Source organism: Solanum dulcamara, chromosome 10, assembly GCF_947179165.1.
Source record: "Solanum dulcamara chromosome 10, daSolDulc1.2, whole genome shotgun sequence".
NCBI lineage: Eukaryota > Viridiplantae > Streptophyta > Magnoliopsida > Solanales > Solanaceae > Solanum > Solanum dulcamara.
This window is the reverse complement of record NC_077246.1, coordinates 70,160,159-70,187,931: the sequence shown is the minus strand read 5'-3', so window position 1 is coordinate 70,187,931 and position 27,773 is coordinate 70,160,159. Positions and strand designations below refer to the sequence as shown.

Here is a 27,773-nt window from a genome sequence, read left to right as displayed (position 1 = left end):
TTTATCAGTCACAATACAGTTAAACCAAACAACAAAATTATCATTAAATAATAGAAAAGCATACCGTCTATCCAAATATAATATTATACAGTATAGTACTATACCATACAATATCATACATTGTGAAACCATGGAAACCACCATTCAAACAAAGTGTAAAGAAAGCCTTTTATAATCGAAACATTTACTAATTTTCATTATATTATAGGTTGAAATAATTATATTTTATATCACTAATTAATAATTTCATATAAAATTCCAAGTCAAATACATTTAGACGCAGTTTTTTTGCTAACATATACATTGAAAAAGGGAGAGGTCAGCGAGAACACAAGGGAGACGAACGAGATTTATTTATGTATCTTAGATACATGCGAATCACATATATCTGGTGTGATTCGCATGTATCTCGTATCTCAAATACATAGGAAGGTGGCGAGTGAGATGGAAGGGTAGAGAGATTTATCTATGTATCCCAGATACATGTGAATCCACTTGGATACAATGTATCTAGAGCAAATTACAGAACAAATTACAATTAGTTTTGATCTCATGTATCTCAAACATGTAACTGGACGCACCAAAATCTAATAAGATTTGTAATTTTATAACTTAGCGTGTATTTAAATAATTAGCTCATAAATTAATGAGATTTTGTAATTTCCCTTCATTATTAATGTATAAATGGATTAGGACAAATGATGGAGAGAGACGTAAACACAAAAGTCCAAAAGGCTAAATATCCATCCCGGCCCAAGTCCCAACTTCACAAATTATGTGTAGAACCTAATTTGGGCGAACAAAATAAATTTCATTAGTTTAGGGCCTATTCGAAGTGCGTTCCATCCCAACCCAATTTCCAACTGAATTTATCCCAGCTCGATACTAGCCATGTAAGTGGCTATGCGATCTAGCTTAACCGGTATGTCTTGCAATTCCGTCATGGGCCACTGTAGAGTCAGAAAAATGCTCTGATACAGAGATATATCATTCATGCTCTTTTCCACTTCTGTTACAAAGATATATTCTATCAAAGAAGAAGGTTTAAAATGCAAAATAGAAAAATAATAAGGAAAACATAGGGACTAAGTAGCAAGATTATGGTAACTAACTCCAATTGCCAAAGTACTACTCCAAATGCCTTGTGTACAACTCAATGGGAATTAGAAGCGAGCCTGAAATAACCATCAAACTGTTGGGTTTTGATCTTTTTCCCTTCCTATGTGGATAAATAAAAACTCAATTTGGACTAGCCAACTCTTGCCCATAAGCCCAATTTTTTTTATGATGCATATGTAAGACTTGTAAATCTTATTTTCAGCACACACACAAGAGAAAGAATAGCAGTCAAAGAGAGGAAAAAAAGTGAGAAAAGAGGCAAATTTTTGCACCCCATTCCAACCGTATGAGTCATTCTTCAAATCGCGATTTCCGCTTCGTTTCTTCTTTGATTGAGATGATTTTTGGACATATTGTTCCTCTCAACTTAATCTTTGATTGGGAACTGACATAGGTAGATTTGGACCACTGTAGCTCCAGATTTCTAGTCGTGAACAGTAGTTGTATTTTTGGTGATTTTACTCCTTTCTTCTCTAGTTCTTTGATGTTATATTGTAGTTGTTGTTGCTCATTGTTTGACACTTCTTTGGTGATCATTTTGGAGAACATTTGTAACTTTTTTTTTATTATAGTTGAGCTTTGGCTTTGTGGTTTTTACTCTTCACACCGAAGAGGTTTTTCACATAAATTTAGTATCTCATATTGTTGATTTATTCTTGCTTTGACTTGTTTAGTTTGGTTGATATACTTGCTGCCTAAATATTATTTATGCTTGTATTGATTTGCCTCCTCTTGGTTCAAATAGAAGGAAAAATTTAGACTTGGGTTGTCTTCCGCTATTGTCCTATCGTGCACCTTTGTTTGTGCTAGCTTTTCCCAACAAAGTGGTATCAGAGCGTAAGTTGTTGATTGTATATCATTCATGCCTTTTTCCACTTCTGTAACTGAGATATATTCTATCAAAGAAGAAAGACTAAAATACAAAACAGGAAAATAATAAGGAAAACATAGGGACTAAGCAACAAGATGATGATAACTAACTCCAACTGTCAAAGAACTACTGCTCGGATTCGGTTTCCTGTTTTACATCACCATACAATCTACCGGATTTCTCCTTCGCTTCACTTACCTCCATACTTTTGACACAAAAAATATTCGTAACTCAAATCCTAAAAAAAATTGGGATAAAGGAAGCGTTTTATAATCCACACATTATTCGGTTCCCATGTATAAATGGGTTCGGATACACGAAATGACACAAAAGCCCAAGCCTAAATATATTTAAATATTTATAGTAATAGCTAAATTAGTGTCTGTTTGGCTTAACTTATTTTAAGCAGCTTATAAGCTAAAAAAATAGGAAAAACTAAGTTCATGCCCCATAAAAGCAAAATAATTACAAACAAATATCCCTTTACAATCCATGTCCCACAAAGCATGAGATTTGTGAGCTAGATACCATCACAGTATCAATATATTGACATGATATCTTTTCAAAAAAACTGAAAACAACTTATAAGTCAATCCAAACGGACCCTTACTCACGAAGAGAAGAAATTAAAGATTATTTCATACTCCCTATTTATCTTTTCAAAAAGTGGTATAAACATTCTATTCATCGATTGCGGGAGTTTTTATTTTATTCAACGTCACTACATACCTAATCTCTTGAAATTTGATGAAATAACATATGAAGAACGATTCATTCTCGGCAAGTCTTCTTATTCAAAATCATCTATTGTTCGCATTCTTTGTGACCTTTCATCTAATATTTAGAAGGAGATGTTTATTTTTGTAGGACCTGATTAGTGTATTCATCCTAACTCTTAAATAATATTATCCTTCCTTCAACATCCAAGCAATACATGCCACAATAAATGCGTGTAACACAAGTTTATTAGTTTAGATAATCTAAACAATGGTCACTATTACAATTGAAATTGCCTTTTTCTCCCTACGAGCATGGACTACAATCCATTTGACTTCAAGTTTCCACCCAAATAAAATTGAGCCTAATCTCTCAAAAGGCAACCTCTTAGTACAATTAAGAGGGCAAATATTATAACGTCCGAACACTTACTACGTATGCGCTATCAACAACTTATTTGAGTACCTCATATATATGTTTGATGAGACCCAAGAACATAATGGAATTATTTACCGTGCAAAAATTCTCCCAAGCAAGAAGATTGATTATGCATCTAAACTTGAGAACATGTTCTGGAATTGCAATTCCACAAAAGCACTTCTGATTTCATCAGTTCTAAAACTTGTATTGGAGTTGCAATATAGGATACCTCTTATATTTGGCTTTCAAATCCTTCCAAAACTGGACAAAAAGGATTAAGGATATCCTTATTTTCATCTTACAAATACACTATATAATGAAAAGAAAATCATCAATACCTCTATTTGCTATCTTCTCCTCCCCGTCCTCCAATAAATCAGATTCACATGTTCAATTGGACCAACCACATAAGCTTTTTACCCCTTAGAATATAAGGCTGCTTCAAGCTTGGCATTGACATTGTAGTGAACCATCCCTCTGTTACCATTTAATTTGAAATCGCCACACCTTCAATGTGTGCCTTAGTTTGGCTTTCTGACTTTTCTTTTCAACTTCCACTTTTATATGCCGGATTTGGTATGAAGGGAAACAGGAGATTTCGAAAGTAAAAATCTTGAGAAGCTCTAGGAAGAAAAATATATTGTACAACATACCAACATACCAATGAAATCTCACAAATAGGGTCCAAGGAGGATAGAGTGTACGCAGAAATCCTATCACTATCTCATGGAGATAGAGAGGCTGTAAATATATTGTAAAGGAAAGAATTTAACTTATTTAAAAAAGGGAAGAGTGTCCTGTAAAAGTAGCGGCTCGTCGTTATTTTTTTTTAGCACTGGCGGGGCGAATCAATAGGAAAACCGTTGAAGTCAGAGTAAAGATCAATGGGGAGACTTTCAGGGGGCAGAAGTACAGTAAAATGTGTGCAAACAGTAATGCATCCTGGGACAATCATTTGTTCCTTCTTTCCCAGGTAGAGGCAATGGTGAAGAAATTGCTTACTACACATTTAAAATACATCATCTAAAGTATCTTGCTGCTTGAGTCATTATCATGGTTGGTGCTCACTTGTGAAATATACCCTTCTTAGCTTGCTTCGGTTTCTTATGTGATCGGTTCTGCCACAAGATCCAACATCCAAAAAGTCTATCAAGATGTAATATCATATAAGTACAACAATCACCATTGATAAAAACCCTCACCTTGTGACTTTCCAGAGCCTCATAGTCGATCCTCTCTTGCCACTTACTCTTGCGAAGTTTAATAGGCCGGTTCCCTACGTACTTTCCTGAAAATAGCATGAATACTACCTCATTAGTAGGCATCTGGATATAATATTATACCAATTAAATAACTAAAACAACTGCTACTTCAGACAATCATGTACCTCCCTACTTGACTATTCCTTCTTTTTCATGGAGGGAGGAGAGGGGATGGGGAGGGGGAGAGGGAGAAGGATTACAAGTTCAAATACCATTGGCCCAATAGAGGGCACTCCTAAAATCAATCTGAATCAGTTGACATAAAGATATCAAAGAAAGGGGGAACGAAGAAACCCACACATCGCATCGACCAAACAGTATATCAAGGAAAATGTTAGATCCAACTAAAAGCTACCATCCATATCATTCATGAGAGGTGGTCTTCAAGAAGGTAAAAGCTGATCACATAACTGTGACAGACCACTATATTAATATATTGATTATGCTGACATAGCTTAAGCATAATAAGAGACAACACATTCATATAAAGATTAACAGATAACTTACCATTCATTTCTTTAAGTGCTGCAGCAAGGTCTAACGGGTTGGAAAAACTCACAAATCCATATCCCCTGGTCTTACCAGTCCGCTTGTCTCTCACAACCTGTCAACATGCATTGTAGACACCCTTTGTTACTGAACTTTGTAAGCTACAACACACAATAATACAATAAAATTCCACGAGAGCAAGGCGAATATAAAATACTTCTTGTTTCTTTTTCTTCACGTGAAAGAGGATAGAACAAAATTAGTAAACATCAGCATTGCACTACAGTTCTTTCTTACACATAACTACAACACTTTTGGGCAATAAACAAATTACAATTAGACTATGCTCCAAGGAAGAGGTAATTTATCACCACAGTTACAATCTTCTCAATTAGATAGATGCCACGGATAAGGAAATGGATCTTGGCAAAACTCAACCCCAAAAACTAGCTTGTGAGGGGAGGATTGCCCAACACCATATAAGGAGACCAAAGATTCAACACTCTCCCAAACACCCAGAACTGGATATCTGGGGCTTGGACAAAAAAAGATGGGGGGCCAACATTGGATGAAATAATGAATTGGGCTGGGCTGGGCTCTAATACCATGATAAAAATATGGATATTGAGCCTAACTCAACCCCAAAAGATGGGGGGCCAACATTGGATGAAATAATGAATTGGGCTGGGCTGGGCTCTAATACCATGATAAAAATATGGATATTGAGCCTAACTCAACCCCAAAAGCTAGCTCATGAGGGGAGGGGAGGGCTGCTTAAGACCATATCTATCGTCCAATGTCAACCATTGCTGGAGAAAATGTTGGGTAGAATTAAATCATGGACTACTAAGTTTTTGTCATATACAGGTAAAACCCAACTGATAAAATCTTTGTTGTTCTCTATCCAAGTATTCTGGACACAAGTTTCTGTACTACCTGAGAAGGTAATCCAGATCATTGAAGCCACTTGCAGATCCTTCTTATGGACTGGGGGTACTAAATTATCAAAAAGGGCACTACTTGCCTGGGAAAGAGTATGTTACCCAAGAGCTGCTTAGGGCCGGAATATCTTAGATGTGTCCACAGGAATGAGGCTGCAATCAGTAAGCTCTTATGGAACATATGCACAAAAAAGGATAAGCTGTGGGTAAAGTGGATCCACTCCTATTATGGGAATAGAGACTTGCTGGTGGACATCCCTAAACAGACCTCATGGGTCATTCAAAGGATCTTTAAGGCTACCAAATACTTTTTTCAAGCTGTATATGGTGCTAAGGACATCATAAATATACCTAACTTTTCAATTAAACAGTTCTATTTAAAGCTGAGAGAACAGTTTCAGAAGGTATCATGGAGAAGACGAGTTTGTAACAATGGTGGCCTACCTAGATGGACTTTTATCTTGAGATTGGCTGCACTTGGAAGATTAAACACTAGGGATAGATTAGTTCAGTGCGGTGTCACTACAAATCATATTTGCCCTCTGTGTGAGAAGGAACCTGAAAGTTTAAATCACTTGTTCTTTGCATGTATGGTATCTAATGAAGTATGGCAACAGTTATTGAAGTGCATCGGCATCAGGAAGTCCCCTACTCAATGGTCAGAGGAACTGAAATGGGCTGAAATGCATGCTAAAGGAAGAACCCCACACAAGCTGAGTGTACAGAATGATGTTGGCTGCTTCAGTATACTATATTTGGAGGGAAAGGAATACTCGAGTATTTCAAAGCAAAGGAAAAAATACTCAGGCTATGATCAGACTCATCATACAGGACTTCCACGCTAGAGCTGCAAAACAAGCTAGACTTACAGCATGGCTGCAAGACTAACTTTTATCCTAGCTAAAACTTAATTGGTGTTGGTATAATTAGGTGCTGGCCACTGCTTCTTTCTTGTTATTAGTTTAAAATGATTCTTAGATAAGATAATTGTGGGGGCTATGTCCAACCGTTTATCTTCTACAATGTTATGTAATGTTCACTTTTGGTAATGAGAAGGATTAGTTACCAGAAAAGAAAAGGAGACCAAGGACCCTAATGTCCCACCAACAAGGGACTCAACAGACACCAATCTCCCTAATTAGATTCTCACTGCTTTAGATATCCAAAAACTAGCAATATCTCACACCCTTACTATTGGCTTGTGTTCTCTTCATGTCTGCACTCTGCAGTGTACCCCACCGGCCACCCCACTACTATACAACCTTAGGAATACATTTTCTAAATCCTACAATGATACTACTAAAAAGGTATTAAAGTCCAATTTGAAAGCAGTTAAAAGTGAGGAGAAGTCTCTCTCAAAACTAGATGCATGCACACCATTTTCGATGTACCCACACTATCAATAGATGTCTAAGCATGTAGAAGGATTTCTCTCTCCCTTCATGACCAGAAATACTGGTACTCATGTATAACAATCAAAAACATAAACATGTAAAATTATTGGAAAATATAAATGGAACATACCTTAGCCATATTAAAAGTTGGAAACCTTGAAAAGGCTTTTGATAGGACATCATCATTCACCTCATTCCCAAGATCACCACAGAATAGACGGTAATCATCTGTGACACCATCAGAACAGTAACTTAGTTTCCACTATACTAGAAGTTGCACCAATTCTAACAATAAAGGCACAAATGAGTAACCATACCATGGGAAACAGGTACAAACAGCCATCACAGAAGGAAGTGACTAAGAGAATCAATAGTAAAGATAATTGGGTAAGAAAATCGACCGGCAGCAAATACAATCACTTGCAAGACCGTAATCGGTAAAAGTGGACCAATAAAGCAGAATACTTAAACATTACTAATTTCAAAAAAAAAAGCATAATACTTCAACATCTTATCAGAAAAAAACATAAATACTCAAACATGTAACATCTGATAATTTACTTCGCAGAGTTCTTTTTTGCTAAAAAAAACTTTCAGAAAAGGCAGAGAAAGAAGTGCATTTAGAAAGAGAAGACAGTAAACTCCCCATAATTTAACTAACACAAATTCATATAGTATATTATCATGCATCTATCATCCAGACAAGAAATTTTTTGCAATAATATTAAGCACTTCAGCCTAAGCTAATAGATATGGGGTCTTTGAATTCTTCCCAAAATTCCAAATTGTATAGTTGTTGCGTCAGTTTGAACCAAATTCATAATGCACAAACCCTTCAGCACGAGGTAATATATTAGTATCCATTTCAATTGATAGCTAAAACTTTGATAACTACAAGAGGAGAGAGAACTAGAGTAATCCCACAAAACTTCAGAATAATAAATAAACAGACTTGAACGGCATGAGGCACAGACAGTCCAGGAAAGAAAAAGAAATAGGAAATAAGGCTTACTCTCGGGCCACTCTGCCAGAGTAGGATCTTCCCAACTCTGTCCTGCTGCCTTACGAGGTACAGCTTTCTTCTTGGCCTCAGCTTTGTGCTCGATTTCGCTGCTCGCAAGTGCAGCTTTCACATTTTCAAGTGCTTCAGGTGTGATCGTTTGTGCATCTCTTTGGAATAACTGTTGAGCCTGCCGCAAGAATTACAACATTACAAGCATGAAAAAATATAACGTCTTCTTTTTTCAAACAAGCTCACTGGCTTACCATGACAAAGCTAAAGATGTACAAAGGTCATCTGCAAATACTTCTATAGAAAAATTTTCTTCTGTTCTCCTCCTAGAGGAAACTAACAAGCTTATAATTGGCTGTCATGATATCTTATCATGCACATATACACACATATAGAAGAAAATATAATCTCAAGAAGCAAGCTTGTCTGGACACCACACTTATTTATCTATTTAAAAAAAAAGAAAATTATCTCGACAATTTCATAGGGAATTTTACAAAACTACCCGCCAAATTCGATTATCTTTTATCTTGTTATGATAACTATTCAAAATGATTTGTGAGGTTGTCTATAGTATTTTTCCTTGATTCTTTCACTTCCATTATTTTTTTCCCTATACTGCTCTGGACTTGTTTTTTTTTTTTACTTGAACCGAGGGTCTATTGGAAACAATGTTTCTACCTCCAAGGTAGGGTAAGATATGCATACACTTGTTGTACCCGCCAAATTCTAATTTTTTTTATCCCAATCAACCAGCAAAGGGAGCAAGGCAAAAGAGTTACTTGCATAACTACATAAAGGCAACTTTTTGAGATGGGAAAAATGCAAACTTAGCATGTAAGTAAACTTTCTATGGATGTTAGCCTGACTCTAGCGCAACCAATTTCAATTTTCCCGGGTATACAAAGAGCGAAATTCAGATACTAGTGTTTATTGTCGGCCATCAATATATGCTGATCTTTGAAATACTTACTTGTTGAAACTGAGGCAAAGTGTAAACGCCAGGAATAGAAGAAGGAGCAGGATAGACGGAAGGAGCAGGAAGTTGCACAGGCGGAGGAGCAGCGCCTATGTACGGCTGAGGAGGTTGTTGTTGGAGATGAAAAGGCGTCGGAAAGTAGGTGCCATTCGAGTAGGTGAATTGCGACGACGATGAAGTAGCTGCCGCCGACGTTGAAGGTAACATAGCAACCGGTGATTAGGGTTTTCCGATCGCTTAATTGGGAATTATTGTGATTGAAAATTCTGGAAAAAGGGCGAGATCTATTGAGGAAAAAGAAATCAAGAAATAAATATGCATTGTCAAAAAGTCCGAATGTATACAGTATACTTTGTATAAATGGGCTAAAGCCCATAACAATGAAAAGTAATTGGTTGAAAGCCCAAAATAATAAAATCTTACTAATTTAAAGCCTAATTACGTGTCTTCAGTTTTTGAAATTACCTTATGTACAATAAATTTCATTAGTTTAGGACCTAATTATGTACCTTCATTTTAGTTTCCGTATTTACCTTCTGTATCACATTTTATATATGTACCTAGCGCACTTAGATACATGCAGATCAAATTAGATGTAATTTGTTCCAGAGGCACTGCATCCAATCTTGATTCATATGTATCTAAAATACAGTAACTTTCTCGTTCGCCTCTCTCCTATCTCGCTCATCTTTCTTCCTATGTATTTGGCTTTCAGAATGTAATTGTTATTAAAAATACATGTATCTAGTATCAAAAGATATATGTTGACTTCCTCGCGCACCTCTTTTTCTATGTACTTGGTATTAAAGATACATGTATCTAGTACCAAAAGATACATATTGACTATCTTGCTCGTCTCTCTCTTCTCTCCTCTCTCACTCGCCTCTCATCTATGTATTTGTATTTCAAAACGTATATGTATCAAATATACATGTATCTAGTATTTTTTATATATGTATTTGACTTGAATCTGAAGTAGTAGTGTATCTGACTTGAATCTGAAAGAGTGGTATATCTAACTTAAAATTTGATACGAAATTATTAATTAATGAGACAATAATTAATTATTTTTAAACTATAGAGTGGACACTTTGAAGAAATACGCTAAAGCCCAAAACAATGAAAATGAGAAGAGCTAAAATATATATTCTTAAAAATTAAGTCATTTCATAAGTAATTTCCATGAAGTTTTTAAGAGCCTGTTTAGATAGACTTATTTTAAATAACGTATAAGCTGATAATTGCTTATAATTTTTAAAAAAATAAGTAGGTACAACCCAACTTATGTTTTTTTTACTTATAAGTTGTTTTCAACTTATAAGTTGCTTAAAATAAGCCCATTCAAATAAACTCAATTATTTACTGGGTTTATTTTAAGCACAAAATGACTTTAAATTGACCATCCAAACACTGCAAAAAATTGAAAATAGCTTATAAGTAACTTATAAGCCAATTCAAATCGGCTCTAACTTTAAATCATGATAATGTCAAACTATACTTCATAGTTCACATTTGATGTTGGATTTAAAGTTTGTTTGAATTCAATTTAAATTTAGACATGAGATCTAAATTTCGATCAAAATATGAAAGATATTGCTAAAAGTAATATCTGTTGAAAAATACGAGCTTGTAACTTCTTTTAGGCATTAGCTTGATGGTGTTGTTTCTTCATACTCTAATGAATCAATTCGACAACAAATTTGTTTGGCATGATAGAGTCTTCCAAAAAAAAAGGGATAATTAATTTTCACATGATAAAGATCCAAGGAAAAATACATTGCAATTATTAGGTGATCAATGGGAATATGATTGACACACTTCTTGCATTTATCAGTTTGGTGAAATATCTGGTGCATGCAAGTTTTTAACCGTTGTTACCTTTCACTAACATGAATATAGTGGAATTGAATAACTTTGTCCATCAAATCTTAAGCTTCATATGACATACGTCTTCGATCTTGCATTTATTAATTGATATAAACATTAAAACAACATTAGACGTCTTACAAATCTAACAAGATCAAGCTATTTGATGGTTTGATTTAGTTTATAGCTCTTCGTATACCAACGTCCCAAAATGCACTTCTATTACCAAAATCATATAATAGAATAACTGTGTAAGCAAGACAAAGTTACATTACTTGGAAACAAATAAGAATGTTACTGTACAAAATAATCTCTGACTTTAACAAAATACTACCCACATCTCTAACACTTGTTGATGAACTTTCTATGAAGAATGAAATAATAACTAAACTTAGGACATAGCCTGGAACTAATATAAATAAAAGAACAGCTAAACAGAGTTCGTATGTTAGATCTAAATTAGATGCCACCATTACTATTCTCAATTAGATGCCACCAATCTTGAATCTCGTTAATTAGATGCTCACCATTTTAGCTATTCAAAAACTGGAAATATCTTACCCTCGTTTTGCTTAGCATGTAAATAATGATTTTATAGAAAATTAGCAGCCTAGCACTCCCTCTTTTATGGGCTTATGTTCTTCAATTTATGTAAATACACAGAGGCACATACAAAACTAAGTCAACATGCATGTCTGCACCCTTGAGTCCTTGAGTGCATGCAAGCAAATCACTTTAGATGCACCTGGACTATCACTAGAGGTGGATCATAAGTTAACTTATTGATTCACGTGAATCCAGTAGCTTTTGCCCAGATCGTGTATATGTAATAAGAAATTCACTAAATATTTATATATATCTGATTGTGAACCCAATTATTATTGTATATTAATTTGAGGTCTTTGAAAGAGTGCAAAAACTTCAAATCACGAATCCGTCCCTGACTATCTAACAGATGTTGGCACATTTAGAAGGATCTCTAGATTTTCCAACAGTAAAAGATAATTAAAGGGGCAGTCTGGTGCACTAAAATTCCCGCTATGCTCAGGATCCGGGGAACGGCCGACCACAGTAAAAGATAAATGATATCAACAACACATACACTTTAGCCCTATTGGAGCTGTTCGAAATACAATGCAAGCTTTACCCTAAGTTGGAGATATATTTTACTACCTACACCTCACTGATTGCAGGATAACTGATAAAGCTCATTCTTTGTAAATGGGGTTCATCAACTGTTTTTGATGAAGTATAAATGAACCATAATCTACATTCATATACCACTTCATAAGAAACCTTTGCCTGAATTCATGAAGAGTAGTACACACAAAACACCAGAATAGGAATAGCTTGTTTGGATACAATGATTGTTTTGATTGTTAATTAAATTTTTATTGTATCATATCGTTAAATTCATCATTATCTAACAACAAAAAGTCTGATTTTCTATAATGATCGATTTGGTGTGATCACCCGACCTTCTTTTCTAATAGTTTTACCTGTAGCCTACTTTTCTTGTTGGTTTGTCAAACACAATACTGAAGTGTGGCATTATGTAACTAAGGAAAATATAGTCTATTCAAACATTATATTCATCAAAATAATATAGTACAATACAATATAATACAACACAATATGAAACTAACAGGAAATTAGGCTTACTCTCTGGCCACTCCGACAGGGTAGGATATTGCCAACTTTGTCCTGCCGCCGGCATTGAAGACATAGCAACACTGGTGAAAGAAATAGGATTTTCCGATAGCAAAATTGTGGATTTGGGGGGAATTTGGGAATATTGTAAAGGGAGTGAGATTATGGAATCAATAAATCCCTGTAGAATCATTTTGATCGAATTATAAAGGAAAAGATTCCAAACATAGAACGGATTTCATAGCTAAAATTTTTGGCACTATTTAGAGGTAAATTTGAGTTAATAAAAATTGAATAGTATATGTATATACTTTATGTATAATTAAGTTATATTATAGCTTTTTGAGTGTATAGGTAAGCTATATTTTATAGTTAGTGTATAATGATTCTTGACAAGTTATATTGTATAGTCAGATATACTTTTTATGATTTTTGACTATTTTTTAATGTAAATAAAATATAGTTATATTTATTGTAAACTAATTACTTTATTGTATATATTTGAAACTAACCCAAAAATATTTAGGATTTGATGTATTTTTTTTAAATATGGATTATACGCCTAAGTTTTAAGAACTAACAAAATCACCTAACTTGACTAATTTACTTGAAACATATAATCAATTCTGCTTTAAAAGAGTAACATTTCGAAATAGATAGTCACATGATGTCATATGTTATATCTCATATACGAGCAAGTGCATACTATCACAAATATTTTTTCACATTATTTGAAAATTTTGAAGTTAGAATTGAAGATAGAGTCGTGTTTGGTTATAATTTTTGCAAATAATACTTGGTTGCTTGAATGCACTTTTCCTAAAAATCATGAAATATAATTTGAACATGAAGTATATTTTAATAGGGTCATTTTTATCATAAAATAATAGGATAGAATATGGAAATATATAGTAACTTCAAGTTGTATTTGAAATTTTCATGATCAAAATGCCGACTTTCAAATAAAGTAAAAAAATAATAATGAAAAAAGGAATAATTCTCATGATCAAGTGGGAGGTAAGTTTTAAAGAACAAACAACAACAACATACCCAATGTATTCCCACAGACTGAGGTCTAGAGAGGGTAAAGTGTACACATACCTTACCTGTTATCTCTACCAAAATATAAGGTAGAAATGTTGTTTCGGTAGATCCCTGACTCAAGACAAAATAGACTCACGAAAGATGTAATAGAAATACAAGAGACAATAGGTAGTAACAAAACGACAGATAGAAGCAGAACAATACTACAACCAAATAATACTACAATTGAACTTACACAAAACAACAAATATCAACAAAATTGAAGAACAAAAAACTACAAGCATAGCACTACGACTAGTCGACTACAAGTAAGGGCACCAAGACAATGCACTCTAACCTACCAGCATGAACACACTCCTACCTACTAATAACCTTCTATCCTAATTTTCGCGTCCTTCCCACATTCCTAGTTTGTAGCTTCTCTTTTACATTAGTTTGATGGTGTTGTTTTTTCACCTTCGAAAATAATCCACTCGATATCAAATTATTTTGGCATGAACTTTTTCAATAGAAAATGAATAATTTTAGTTGTAACATTTCAATTTTATAAAAGAAACGTAGAAATGAAATCATGTAGTCGCTTCTAAGACACATATTTGTATTTCAATTTTTAAAATTATTTAATATTTAGCCATTTGTAAACATATTTAATATTCCATGTTACTACTACGTCTTCTTACTATTATTTGAATATGACATTTTGGATTGAATACGTCTAACTTCATACTCAAAGCTGTGAAGTTTGAGCAGTTAAAAAGGTCTAAACTTACGCTATACTAAAGCTCCAAACTAAACGATTTGAACTTTGAAACTTCAAATAAACGTTTTGAACTTTGAAACTTTAAACATACGATTGAAATTTCAAATAAGTGATTGAAACTTTGAAACTTTAGATCCTAATATGAGACAGCAAAACCTGACTACTCGTTAAATAACAATCAGAAAACCATATATGCACTTTTACAAAAAGATACCTTGCACAGAACTTTGGGTCATTTGCACTTTTGGCCTATTTTTGTGCTGACCCTTTCAAGACAAATAATTTTTTCGCGGAACGTAAGTTTATATTTTCATATCATAATCCTACAAGTTTAGTCGTGTCATTATAGTTGTATTGTTATTGCCTTTTGATTATCACATTATTTTGGTATTGTTATTGTTCTTGTCTTGTAGAATTTGCATTGTTTTTCGTTTTAACTGCTATGCTATATATTTATTTTCTCTCTTACTTGGAGCTGATACTTTTGAGCCGAGTGTCTTTCGAAAATAATCTCTCTATCTCTATGAGATAGTGGTAAGGTCTACACACACTCTATCCTCTCCATACCCCACTTATACTGAGTATGTTGTTAATATCCCACAAGTTATGTTTCACGTCCTTAAAGAATTTATGTCATGCCAGACATAAATTTAATTGTTAATAATAAATTTTTAAAAAATAACCCATATGACAGGTAAATATATTAAGACCGAACCATTTAAAGAATAAATCGTACAATTTAATGGTGAACTTTCACCTTGTTCTCCACTATGCGAATAAATACTTTAGAATAGTCCAATTGATTTTCATGTTCAAAGCAAGCTCAACTACCAAATCCCAATTCAATTGGGCTTAAGCCCATAACCAATTTTGACTTTGCAAAAAATGTCCTATAAAGTTTTCATCATCCTATTAAACAAGCAAAAACATTGCCCACTTCAGAAAGATATTTTATTATTTACAAATAAAGAATATATCCACATATGCATATATTATATAGTATGCTTTTTATAAAACTTAGAACCAAAGGTTCCAATTTCAATAAAGCATACTCTTCTCTCTCCCCCCTCACAATTCATGCCAATAACCACAGGTAAGAATAATTCATTAATTCTTTATTTTTTTTAAAAAATATTTAAATTTTATGAAATATCTTTTAAGATATTAATTTTTTTTCTAAAAATTATTAGTGTATCAAAAATATTTTTTCTATCAATAAGATCTATATATATTTTATCATTTTAGATTTTACTTATAAAATTATATTATTATTATTATTGTACGTTCAAAACTATTTATTTTATTCATAAAAAAAGGTTTACACCTATAAAATACAAAGTAAGTTAATACTCAATTAATTTCTCAACCAAATCCTTCTAGTAGTTGGAATATCAATTTTTTTTATTACATGAGTTATTATTATATTTATATTAAAACTATAAAGTACAGAAATAGTACTAATAAATTAAATACAAAACATTTCACTAAACAAATTGGGCACGTTCAAACACGCGTTGAATTTTTGCCCATAGATTATAGAGCACAGAAAACATATTGTATAACAATTTTTTTTTAATTTTTAATTTTATTCTATTTACGAGATATAGATAAATAATTCGACTCTCCTTCAAATTTCACATATATCGAGAACTTTAACTTATCGTTACAAGTCTTTATAACCTGATTCCTTTTTCAAATCTTACACATAACGGAAGACTTAGTGCATCGATCTTTTCATTTATAATGCTTAAGATTCTTCTTTTCATTATTATTGTTACTATTATTATTATTTCACAATTTCTTTTTTCCTGTTAAGGTAAATCGAAAATAATTCTTTCAAGCGGTGCACCTTTATCCGATCTTTATCTGAATTTAGCCTACGAAAATAAGAAAAAAAAAAGGAAAAAAAGAAAAAATTAAATAGAGGATTCATTCATCTGTATTTGGATTTCTTAAATTATTTTGACAATCTATAATTTAGGGTTTAATTTTTCTGGATTACAGATTCATCTAAAAAATTAGGGTTTTTGGTATTCTGGATGTAAAATTCAAAGCAAATTACAAGTGGATTGGATTTTTTTGTGTTGACCGGGAGCTGATATGGTGGGTACAATCTCTGTTTCAGTACGGGGTTAGGGTTTTTTTTTTTTAAAAAAATAATATATAGGATTAAGCGTAGATCTGTTGAATCTGATTATGAATATTTGGTTTTTGATTTGATTTTTACTGTTTTAAATTTATGTAGTTATTCGTTTAAGCTGTTTCTGTGATTTGATGGAGGTAATGGTAAGGTCTGTGTACATGTTATCCGTCTCAGACCCTACTTGTGTGATTGCAGTGTGTTTATTGTTGTTGTTTTGTGATTGGATTTTTTCTTGGTACTGAACTGTTTTTTTTTAATGGATGTAGAGAGCTGGAATTGAAGATTCTTAGATCAGTGGATCAAGAATATGTAAGTATATATGCATCTGTTGTGAATTTGTAAGAAAAAGGTTATTTTGGTGAATTTACTATTTCTATGAATGTTTGTTTTGTTTAATTGGAAAATTTTTGGTGAGTTGATGATCATCCTAAAATTGATCATAGTTTGATTAGGGTGTTTTACTGTTTAATGTTTTGCTTTGTTATTTGTTACTATCTACTGTCGCTTGTACTTTGATTATCACACTTTTTGTTGTTATTGTTCTTTTTTTTTTTCTAGTGTGTGTTGTCATGCTTTTTTGTTCTGCTTTGATATGCATTGCCTTGAGCAGGATCTATTGGAAATAACCTCTCTACCTCTTGGTAGTGGCAAGGTCTGTGTAGCTCTATTTTTGCTAGACCCCACTTTGTGGGATTACACTAGGTATATTGTTGTTTGTTAGTTTAAGGAAAGCTATTACTAAGTAATGAATTTGTGCTATAGCTGAAAGCTCTACTGGGTAAATTCCTTTAGAAAAATCTGTTATAGGGTAAATTTTTGCTAATTCCATTATAAGTTATGTTGCCGTACCTATGTTAGATCCTCCAAAAAATGCACAGTTCCAACATACACCCAACAATAGTTTTGAAGAGTCCAAGCAACATATAATTTACAAAGTGTGGGTCTATTCTAGCACCTATCCTATGAAATTCTCTTATCATGTTTTTGAACGAACGAGAACTAGCTTGTACCCACATTGTTCAGGTTAGATGCACAACTCGATTTGCTCAACTGTAGAAGGTCATGCCTTCATGTTGTTGCATTTCGTGGTTTTCATAGATCTATACTTTTTTTGGAATCTATGTCTGATAAAGTGGGTGAACTGATTCAAGAGTTCTTTTGTGTGTTTGTATGTATATATTTGTGCACAAGCTGCAACCTCTCTTGAAAGATTATCATATATTTGGTTGTTGTCCTTACGTGGATTTTAAGCTTCACGTGGTAGAATTCCTATATTAAAAAGATTCTCAGAGAATAATCATAATTATCAATTTGTGCATTCAGCTCTGGCTGTCTGACTGTTGCCACAAGTAGTCATATGTACTTCTTGAGCCTCCATATAAACCTTCGGTTCTCTTCCATATTTTATGAAGGGAACTCGGAAGTGCTTGCTTTGACTTCTGACATGTATATTGATTTCTCGCAGTCTGGAGGATGGGGACTGAACTTGTTAGACATTGCATCAAAGAAGAAGATATGGACATTTCAGCAATTCCGCCTGGTTTTGAGTCACTTGCACCCTTCACCCTAAAAAAGGTGGAAAATAACCGACTCATGATTAATCAGTCATCCACAGCGAGTGTGTCAAAATTACATCGAAGTCAGGTAGAAACAAGTATTGAAGGTAATGAAGATGGAAAGATGATGAAGTCACTTAGGCGTAAACCTGGGGTGAACTATGGGAAATATGAGAAAAGCTCAGAAGATGAATCTGGTTCCGATCAGGTTGAGTAGCTAGCCTATTACTTCCAAAAAGTTTACTTCAGCACCACTCATATTCTCTTCCTCTTGTGCAGAATCCCTCTGTAAGGCCTTCACTTCCAAAAGGGGTCATCCGAGGATGTGAAGGGTGTCTCAATTGCCAAATGGTCAGTATATGGAGTGAACTGCTTTATTTGTGTTTTATTTTATCACCCTATCATGGCTACTATAGTCTAGGAAGGTATCAATAAATAATTGTATCTACAAACAATAATTGTATTTAGAAATAACCATTTCTTCATGGCAGCCATTTAGGATAATTTAAGCGTTCTGGTAATTAAGATATGTGCAGCACTTAATACTCTGATCATGAAAAGTGTTTACCTGCCAATGGAGTTGAAATCACAAACATAAAGCTAAAGGAGATATAAGCCAACATAGAGTGTTGTAGGTTTATTACATGTATATGCTGTTTTAAAATTTCAAGCTTGGAACAGGTAACTGCGAGATGGCGGCCAGAGGAAGCTTCTAGGCCCGATCTTGGGAACGCTCCAGTGTTCTATCCAACTGAAGAGGTCCTATTTTAATTGGCTAATCAACTACTTTCAGTATCTCTACCTGATCACATCACACATTCACTTTTCTTATCCCATAATTTGAAGGAAGTTTTATGAAGTCTTGCCTGGTCAACTTTTCTCAACAACTTTTTCCAATCTCCAGGAATTTGAAGATACCCTGACATATATGGCTAGCATACGCACCAAAGCAGAGGCATATGGTATTTGTCGCATAGTACCACCTGCTTCGTGGAAACCTCCATGCCGTCTTGAGGAAAAAATTATATGGGAGAACTCCAAATTTGCTACCCGTATACAGAGGATTGACAAACTTCAGAATCGAGATTCGATGAGAAGGATGTGGGAAGCTAATATTCATAAGAAGAAGAAAAGAAGAAGATGCTTAAAACCTGGAGTAGACCTGGGTAATGGTAGTGTTGACAATAGGACCCCTGGTGAAGCTGCTATCTTTGATGCTGAGAGGTTTGGATTTGAACCTGGTCCAGAGTTTACTCTGGATGCATTTCAGAAATATGCTGATGATTTTAAGGCCCAGTACTTCAGGCAAAATGAAGGACAGTGTCCCTCATTGGAGAACATTGAGGGTGAATATTGGCGGATGGTCGAGAAACCCACTGAAGAGATTGAGGTGGCATTCTTTGCTGATTATCTTTTTTTCTTCTTATGGAAACCATCTTGGATATGTAACACTTTCCTCCTTTCTGTCATTCCTTTGTCATCATTTCCCAGGTGCTTTATGGGGCTGACTTGGAAACTGGAGTATTTGGAAGTGGATTCCCTAAACACGACCATCAAGTTGGCTCTTCTGACACGAAGTATGTGAACTCAGGGTGGAACTTGAATAATTTTCCAAGGCTTACAGGTTCTGTTCTTACATATGAGAGCAGCGATATATCTGGTGTGTTGGTGCCTTGGCTTTACATAGGAATGTGCTTTTCATCATTCTGTTGGGTAAGTGGTATAGTTCCCCTCAATTGCTTCATAATGTACTGTAATAAACTGAAGTTTATTGGGTGCAATTGCCTCATCAAGTCTTTCTGTCGATTGTGTAGCTCCGCAGGTGCTTATTTCTTTTTAATAGGGTTGCTCTGACATGTTGAAATATAATTAGCACATACCTTTTTCATATGCTTCTTTTCTACAATTTTGTTTTGAGCTGTAAGCTTCTTTGCTACAAAATTTTCTACTGCTGCTAAAGAACTAATAAATAATATTTTTTCCAGAAAAAGAATTTGTAAAGCCTTCAATAAGAATAGAAATATGCACAAGTGCTGATCGAGCAAAGCTCTTGATCATGTTTATTCGAACTATCAATGGGTGGTATTAGCGATTGCTTGATTGTGATTATTCCTTCCTCTTGCATTGAGGAGGAGCTTCTTAAAGGCAGTCTTTTTGAGTTCATATTTTTGGAAAATAAGCACTAGTTGTTATTGGAACAGCTCTTGATAATCCTTTTCTGTTGAATTGGGTAGCAGTGTAATTTAGTTTGCTTGAAATATATGATTTGGATGATCATGCTTTTCTTTAATAACCTGAAAATATAACAACCCTTGTGCTTTTGTCTTATTTACTTACCAATTCTCTTTTCTAAATTTTTACCCAACAGCATGTTGAAGATCACCATTTATACTCATTAAATTACATGCATTTTGGGGCTCCAAAAATGTGGTACGGTGTGCCTGGAGCAGATGCATCGAAGTTGGAGGCTGCTATGAGGAAACACTTGCCTGATCTCTTCGAAGAGCAGCCTGACCTGCTTCACAAACTGGTGAGCCCAATCTTCATTTGATCAAAAAAGTAATTGAGTCCTAATAACATGTCTCTTTGTTGGTAATACCTGTTCAAGAATGACATATTTTAGGGTTGTGAGGTATAGGTAATATGTGATCCCATTCATATTGTTGCAATGCTATAGGGTCCTCATCAAATTGAACTGTAAACAAGAAACTGTCTTACTGTAAATCTTACTCTTCTCGTGGAAGATCTGTCTGCTGAGTCATGTAGTAGAGTATTCTTTACAAAACGGTGACAGTTAATTTGCTTCACACAAGTTGGAACAACTTCTTATAGGTGGTTTATTTTTTTTTAATAATAACCTATTATTTTATGCAGGTTACACAACTATCTCCCTCCATATTGAAGTCTGAGGGAGTCCCAGTTTATCGTTGTGTCCAAAATCCTGGAGAGTTTGTTTTGACCTTCCCAAGAGCATATCATGCTGGTTTCAATTGTGGCTTCAATTGTGCTGAAGCAGTAAATGTTGCTCCTGTTGATTGGTTACCCCATGGGCAGAATGCAATTGAGCATTACCGTGAGCAAGGCCGGAAAACTTCCATATCCCATGATAAACTATTACTAGGAGCAGCTCGAGATGCTGTCAAAGCGCACTGGGAACTCAATTTACTGAGGAAGAATACCTCAAATAATTTACGATGGAAAGAAGTTTGCGGAAAAGATGGAATTTTGTCAAAAGCATTAAAGGTAGAATTTTTTAGAATAAAATAGCTGCATTCTTTAGGGGAATGTGCACATAGTGACACCAATATTCTATCGATGGATATTCCTCAATCTCCATATCCATTTTCCTCTAATTTTTCTTCTGTTACATTGAGGGTATATTTTCCTATCTTCTTCTTTGTAATTTTTTTTAAAAGAGAAGGGGTGAGGGGCGATTGGGGTTAGACTGATACTTATAGAGGTTGTCCCACTGATACCACATTTAAGTTCTATGTTCATATAAATTTTGTTACTAAGCGTCTAAGCCTAGTACCTCTTTATTCAACTTCACTACTGAGTTATGTTTTGTGCAGAACCGTGTTGAGATGGAGAGAGTCAGGAGGGAGTTTCTTTGCAATTCTTCACAAGCACTAAAGATGGAGAGCACTTTTGATGCTACTAATGAGAGGGAATGTAGTGTGTGTTTTTTCGATCTACACCTGTCCGCGGCCGGCTGTCACAATTGTTCGCCCGACAAATATGCATGCTTGAACCATGCAAAGCAACTGTGTACTTGTTCCTGGGGTGCTAAATTTTTCCTCTTCCGTTATGACATCAATGAATTAAATGTACTAGTTGACGCTTTAGAAGGGAAATTGAGTGCAATTTATCGATGGGCAAGACAAGATCTTGGATTGGCTTTGAGTTCTTATGTAAATAAAGAGAGGCAAGTTGCAGGGATTGCAGGTAAATTATCTCTTAAACCTGAGGAATCAGTGCTAAAAGAGACAATCACAGGACCCTCTGTAACTTCCGTGAAAAAGGAAAAAGATGGTGGAAATTCAACACTCTCGATAAGGGCCAGCAGCACTGGTTTTTCATTGCATAAAGATAAACAATCCAAGGAGCCATTAGCTTTGGAATCAATCAAGACGTCCTCTATGCCTGACAATACTTCTCATGGAATTGAGGGGACACAGAATGGCTTTCAGAGCAAAAGGGATGAATCCATAAAGGTGGTTCCTTCTTATAGAACTCAATTTACTCAGCTGTCCGTTGAGGGTGGTTCATGTAGTAAGAAATTATCAACAGATAAGCGTGAAGTGAAGGGAACTTCAAGTCTTGGTGATGATGTTGTGATCCTGCTCAGTGATGATGAGGGAGATGAGACGAACAATTCAATTCCTTCGAGAGATACTGTGGGAAAGCAGACAGTGAACATAGGTAACAGTGATAAACCTGTCCCAACAACATCCATTGATAATGCAAGAGTCACTGAATATGGAATTAATGGCTCACCTATTTCAGAGAGCATGAAAGTTGAGGATAATGCAAAAGATGAAATACATTTTGGACCTAATCGAGATACTCATTCTTTCGTTGGAGGTTTGTCTGTAAATATGGATATTGATAAACATGCTCAAGGCTGTCAGGTTACAAAAGGGACTTCAGGCGGTAATATCAGAGATGCAGATACTTGTCCCCAGTCCCGGCAACCATTTGGCTGTAAACCAAATAAAGAAAATAGCCAAAACAAGGCAATGGAGTGTGCACAACCTTTATCAAGTGACTCTCCTGTCTCTCAAAACAATTTGGACAGATGTTTTCGCCAGAAAGGTCCTCGTATTGCAAAAGTTGTGAGGAGATTCGCTTGCAATGTGGAACCTCTGGATTATGGAGTTATCCAGCCTGGCAAGTTATGGTGTGACAACCGGGTTATTTATCCCAAGGGTATAATACATATGAAATAATCGTATTATTTTTACTCTACTCTTGGAAGTAATGACAGACAACTTTCTTCTTTTGTTAAATGCAGGATTCAGGAGCCGGGTCAGATACATTGATATTTTAGATCCAACAAATATGTGCCACTATGTTTCTGAAGTTCTAGATGCAGGACGAGATGGCCCATTGTTTATGGTATTTGATATTCTGATTTTTTGATTTTTGTGTGTGCCTGTGCCATTTTAATTCTTATTTTTGGATATTGTGGTGCATTTGATTCTGCCTCAGTTTCTTTCATGTTTCTTCTGCATTAAGTTTTCCATGTAGAGTTGAGCCGCACTTCATTTCTTATTAGCTTGATAACATGTCTATTTAACATTTATCATCAAGGGGTTTCTCCATGAAGCTTTGCTATCTCTCCAGCAGATTTCCAAGTATTGGCTACAAATCAGATTTATTATTTCTTTCACAAGCTTTGTGAGTTTTTATTTGGTTGTAGTTTGCTGTGAGGGCAAGTTCGACTGCTACAAGTTTTCATCCCTTTTGTCCAGAGGTCTATATTAGCTTTAATGAATTAGTCTTGTATTGGGATAATATTCACAGCCTATTGCGGGTTACTTCACAGTTTTCCCTTTTTTGCCTTTTTTTTGTTTTTTCCCAGCTTAGTTGGCATCTCAATACCTGTGTATTATTTGGTTATTCCTGCCATTTTGGTGTCATACTGTTATGTTATTTCCTGCCATTCTGGTGTCCACTTTTAAAAACAGATAAATCAACTGGCAGGTTTCATTAGAGCGTTGTCCAAATGAGGTGTTTGTTCACCTATCCCCTGTCAAATGCTGGGATATGGTCCGCGAGAGAGTGAACCAAGAAATATTAAAGCAACATAAGTTGGGAAAGCCGAAGCTTCTTCCTTTGCAGCCACCTGGAAGTGTTGAGGGCATGGAAATGTTTGGTTTTACTACAACAGAAATCGTACAGGTTCATTCACATATGTTCTTGAAATTAATATTAGATCCATAGGATTCACAAAATTCTAATCTGGAGAAAAATTTCAGTTGCCTATTATCTTGTAGATCAAAAAAATGCGGAACAAAATGAAAGTTGAAGGGAGGTCTAAAAGATCTCGTCTTGACATTATCTTTTAATATCAATGCAGGCCATTCAAGATATGGATTCAAACCGGGTATGTTCTGAATTCTGGAAATCTAAACCGTTGATGCAGACAGTACAATCTTCCCTAGCTGTGGACAGTTCGAAACTCAATATAAAATCCGAGATCTCAAATGATCCTACCGGAGCTGATACAGTTCTGAGTGGCCTACTCAAGAAGGCAAACTGTGAAGAACTTCATGCATTGAACAATCTTCTCAAAACCAATAATTTGACCCCTAATCAAGGTTTAATGACTCGCCTTCTTAATGAAGAGATCGATAAACGAGGTAGATGATTTTGATTTTCAGCCTCGTCGAGGCCTGGACTTCTCATAAGGAGTTAACCCTGTAAATGCTCAAGTCACATTCTAGTTTTAGGTTAAATTGCATTAGGTTGACCCCCATTTCTTGAATTTTTGCACTGGCTCTTAATAGAAAAAAAAAAAAAAAAGAAGGCCGGCACATAGTGTTAACATTTGGACTTTTGGTTCTTGAAATTCTTTGAGGAGGGTGATTGAAAATAGAAAAATTACATTTTCCAATCTTTGCTATGGAAAGTTCTGGATTTAATACTTGTAAATGTGAGTTATAAACTTGGTCTGAAACAAGCCTCTGAACGAGTGAACGCATATGGTTGAGCTTCTCATGAAAATCGAGTTTACGTGGCTCGTGATTCGAGTGCTTGTTGATGGGTCTTAAGATGATCTTTAATTTCATTTTGAAAAAGTGAAAAATTAATAAGACTTAAAATTTTTAATCTTCTAGGGGGGTGAATGACTTAAATTGAAAGTAATTTTTTAAAATCGATATATCATCTGTAGTATGGGAGATCTTGATCTAGGTTTGGTGTGAAAGTCATTGTGCCTTTAGACGACTAGAAGGACTCTCTGAAAATTTCTTGTTTAGAGAACGTTCTACAATCAATGAAAAAAAGTAAACATCCTATTTTTGCAAATCACAGTGTTACTTCCTCCATTTTTTTTTCAATATTATTTTATCATTAAATAACTACATAAAATACTAATAGTCAAATTTGAATTTTCAGGACATTATCAATTAAGTTAGTTTAATAAAATAAATTTCTAATATTTACTTTCTTATGGGCAATGTTAGACCAAGTACAGTAAGAAACTTACAAAAACCACTATAATTTGGTAGCTAATAAACAACTAAAGTTATTATTTCAATATTTATTATTTGTAGCAAATCTTATATTGTCAGACGCTTGTATATAATGTATTCTTTAAGGTAACAAATATAATTTTGTGTCAATTGAATTCGTTTGTGCAACATATACAATATGTATAAACTGTATTCATTTGCGCAGCGAATACAACCAAGGGGAAACAACAGAAGTATAGAAGATTATATTATACGCTCTAATTTCACTTGTTTTCATTCGCTCTATTATATAGATTATTACCAGCTTATATTCATAGTGTTCATTTATTCTAATTTCACTGATGTTGATTCACTATACTATATCAATTGTTATCAACTGGTATCATTAATATTCATTATCTCTAATCTCACTTGTATTTATTTGTAGCTATTGTTCAATTATTATTAAGTTGTATAAATTGTATGCATTCACTTAATTTTAATGTACCAACACATACAATCACGTTAGGTTGTATGCGCTCGCTCAACAAACTTGAGGGAGTAGTTTGCTAGGCATTTCAACAAGGATTTGGCCCAACAACTTTGCAACCTATAAATAAGCCCAACTTTTTGATAATTAAACATCAGAAAATGATTTCCTTATTAAAAATAATTTTCCTTTCCCCTTCCCCCCACCCGCATGAGTTACACCCTTAAGATTTATGAATTTTTACGAGACAATATGTTTTGACATCGTCTTTTAACTTATATTCATCTTTTTAAGTTTTTTGCATGTATACTCACTTTAAATATGCGTTCTATGAAGTTAAGCTTGACAAAGTCCAATTTCAAATATAGTGCTTGAAGTTATATAAGGTTGAAGTTCAATTATTTTGGCTTGACGTTTAGGTAAAATGAACTTCAACCATTTTTGCTTGAACTTCAATCATAATCTCACACAATATCTGAAGTTAGAAAAAAAAAATTTAGAATATGTAGATCTGAATTTATTCGAATTGAACACACACGTAATATTCTTTTTTTTTTAATTAAAAAAATGATATAAATTAAATAACAATATCAAAATTGGTGTCCGTGCACTTTATCCATTTTTTTTTCAAAAATATTTTTTTCATTGAGCAAATTCCAAAGATGTGAGGACCACATTCTCCCCACACCAAACCATGCCAATAATCATAACATTTTGTTTCACCCCAAAACCCTAAAAAAATTTTAAATTAATAATATAGAAACTCTAAAAGAAGAAGTAGTAATATTTAATAATATAAACTAAACTAAATAAAATTGTATAATTATCAGTACACTTAAATAGCAAACATTCGATAAAGCTAAATATGGAAATATGCGAGTGTTTGCACGGACAAAATCCAACGGATGAGAATTATCAACACTGCCACGTGTCATAAGGAGAACCATTGATTTTGGCTCGAAATACGAGGCCAATTGTTGTTACCCGACAAGTGGTACATGATGTGGGAAGAATTTAGATTTTGTGGCCCACAATTGACACGTGTCAGCATCAGAAGGGCAGTTCCGCAGATTGAGGAATTTATGTTATTGGAGATTGATAAATTTGTGGGATATTGGTGTATTTGTGCCACTCTTTAAGAGACAAATTTAGGGTTGAAAGGTGCACATTTTTTCATATATCCTTGGTAAGTGATGTTTTAGCTATAGACATTACAACAACAATAATAAATTAGGTATAATTCCATAAGCCAGGTTTAAGAAAAATAGATTATACGTAAACATTATTTTTACCTCGAATTGTTTTTGAAAGATCATAGACTAAAGTAGTGAGCATATTACACTATTTAAAGAATAATAAGAAGTAAAGAGGACATAGAAAAAAAATATATAGAGAAAGCACAACATAATATTCAAAAAAGGAGCAATAATAACAATCAGAGACGGATCTAAGATTTTAAATCTTTGGGTGCCATACTACTTTGAACAGTAACCTATACAAAAAAAACCAAGCGTAGAATAAGATAATACTTAATATTTATTAGCAAATATGTATACAAAATTTAGACTTATTCTGTTGGTTTAGTTAAGATCTTACTTACAAGAAGTTTAGGGTTCTAATTTACTATTTCACAATTCTTTTTACAATAAATTTGCTAACGATGTCTTGCATGGTAAAAAAGGTTTTAAGAAAATACACCCCACAGCGGGGCTTAAACTTGCATTCCTACGGTAGTAAACCTGAGCTTTAACCACTGGTACTACAAATCTCATTATTTTTAAGGGTGTCACGTTTAATATTTATACTTCCCTTATAAATATATATATATATATACAAATATATAAGTATGTACAAATTTTCAACCGAGACCACGGGGTGGCAT

The 27,773-nt window shown here is 34.2% G+C and overlaps 2 protein-coding genes across 6 annotated transcripts; one reads left to right on the top strand and one right to left on the bottom strand.

The window, feature by feature from the left end:
* Window positions 1–4,002: 4,002 nt before the first annotated feature.
* LOC129871194 (uncharacterized) lies at window positions 4,003–9,492 on the bottom strand. The gene is made up of 6 exons (XM_055946075.1): window positions 9,199–9,492; window positions 8,226–8,403; window positions 7,344–7,441; window positions 4,897–4,993; window positions 4,330–4,415; window positions 4,003–4,245 (listed from the first exon to the last, which is right to left on the bottom strand). The coding sequence occupies exons 1-6, from the start codon at window positions 9,409–9,411 to the stop codon at window positions 4,192–4,194; spliced, it is 726 nt and encodes a 241-aa protein (XP_055802050.1). The 5' UTR covers window positions 9,412–9,492; the 3' UTR covers window positions 4,003–4,191.
* A 6,040-nt stretch (window positions 9,493–15,532) lies between these two features.
* Window positions 15,533–24,874, top strand: LOC129869990 (lysine-specific demethylase JMJ18). Of its 5 annotated transcripts, none has more exons than XM_055944546.1 (13): window positions 15,533–15,617; window positions 16,934–16,976; window positions 18,133–18,431; window positions 18,503–18,574; window positions 18,905–18,982; window positions 19,128–19,613; window positions 19,715–19,936; window positions 20,592–20,753; window positions 21,098–21,466; window positions 21,796–23,152; window positions 23,238–23,341; window positions 23,930–24,127; window positions 24,306–24,874. In XM_055944546.1, the coding sequence occupies exons 3-13, from the start codon at window positions 18,141–18,143 to the stop codon at window positions 24,594–24,596; spliced, it is 3,630 nt and encodes a 1,209-aa protein (XP_055800521.1). In that variant the 5' UTR covers window positions 15,533–15,617; window positions 16,934–16,976; window positions 18,133–18,140; the 3' UTR covers window positions 24,597–24,874. The 5 variants fall into 5 exon arrangements, with proteins under 5 accessions (XP_055800521.1, XP_055800522.1, XP_055800523.1 ...); XM_055944547.1 differs by lacking the exon at window positions 15,533–15,617 and adding an exon at window positions 16,224–16,270; XM_055944548.1 differs by lacking the exon at window positions 15,533–15,617 and adding an exon at window positions 16,273–16,340.
* Window positions 24,875–27,773: the final 2,899 nt, after the last annotated feature.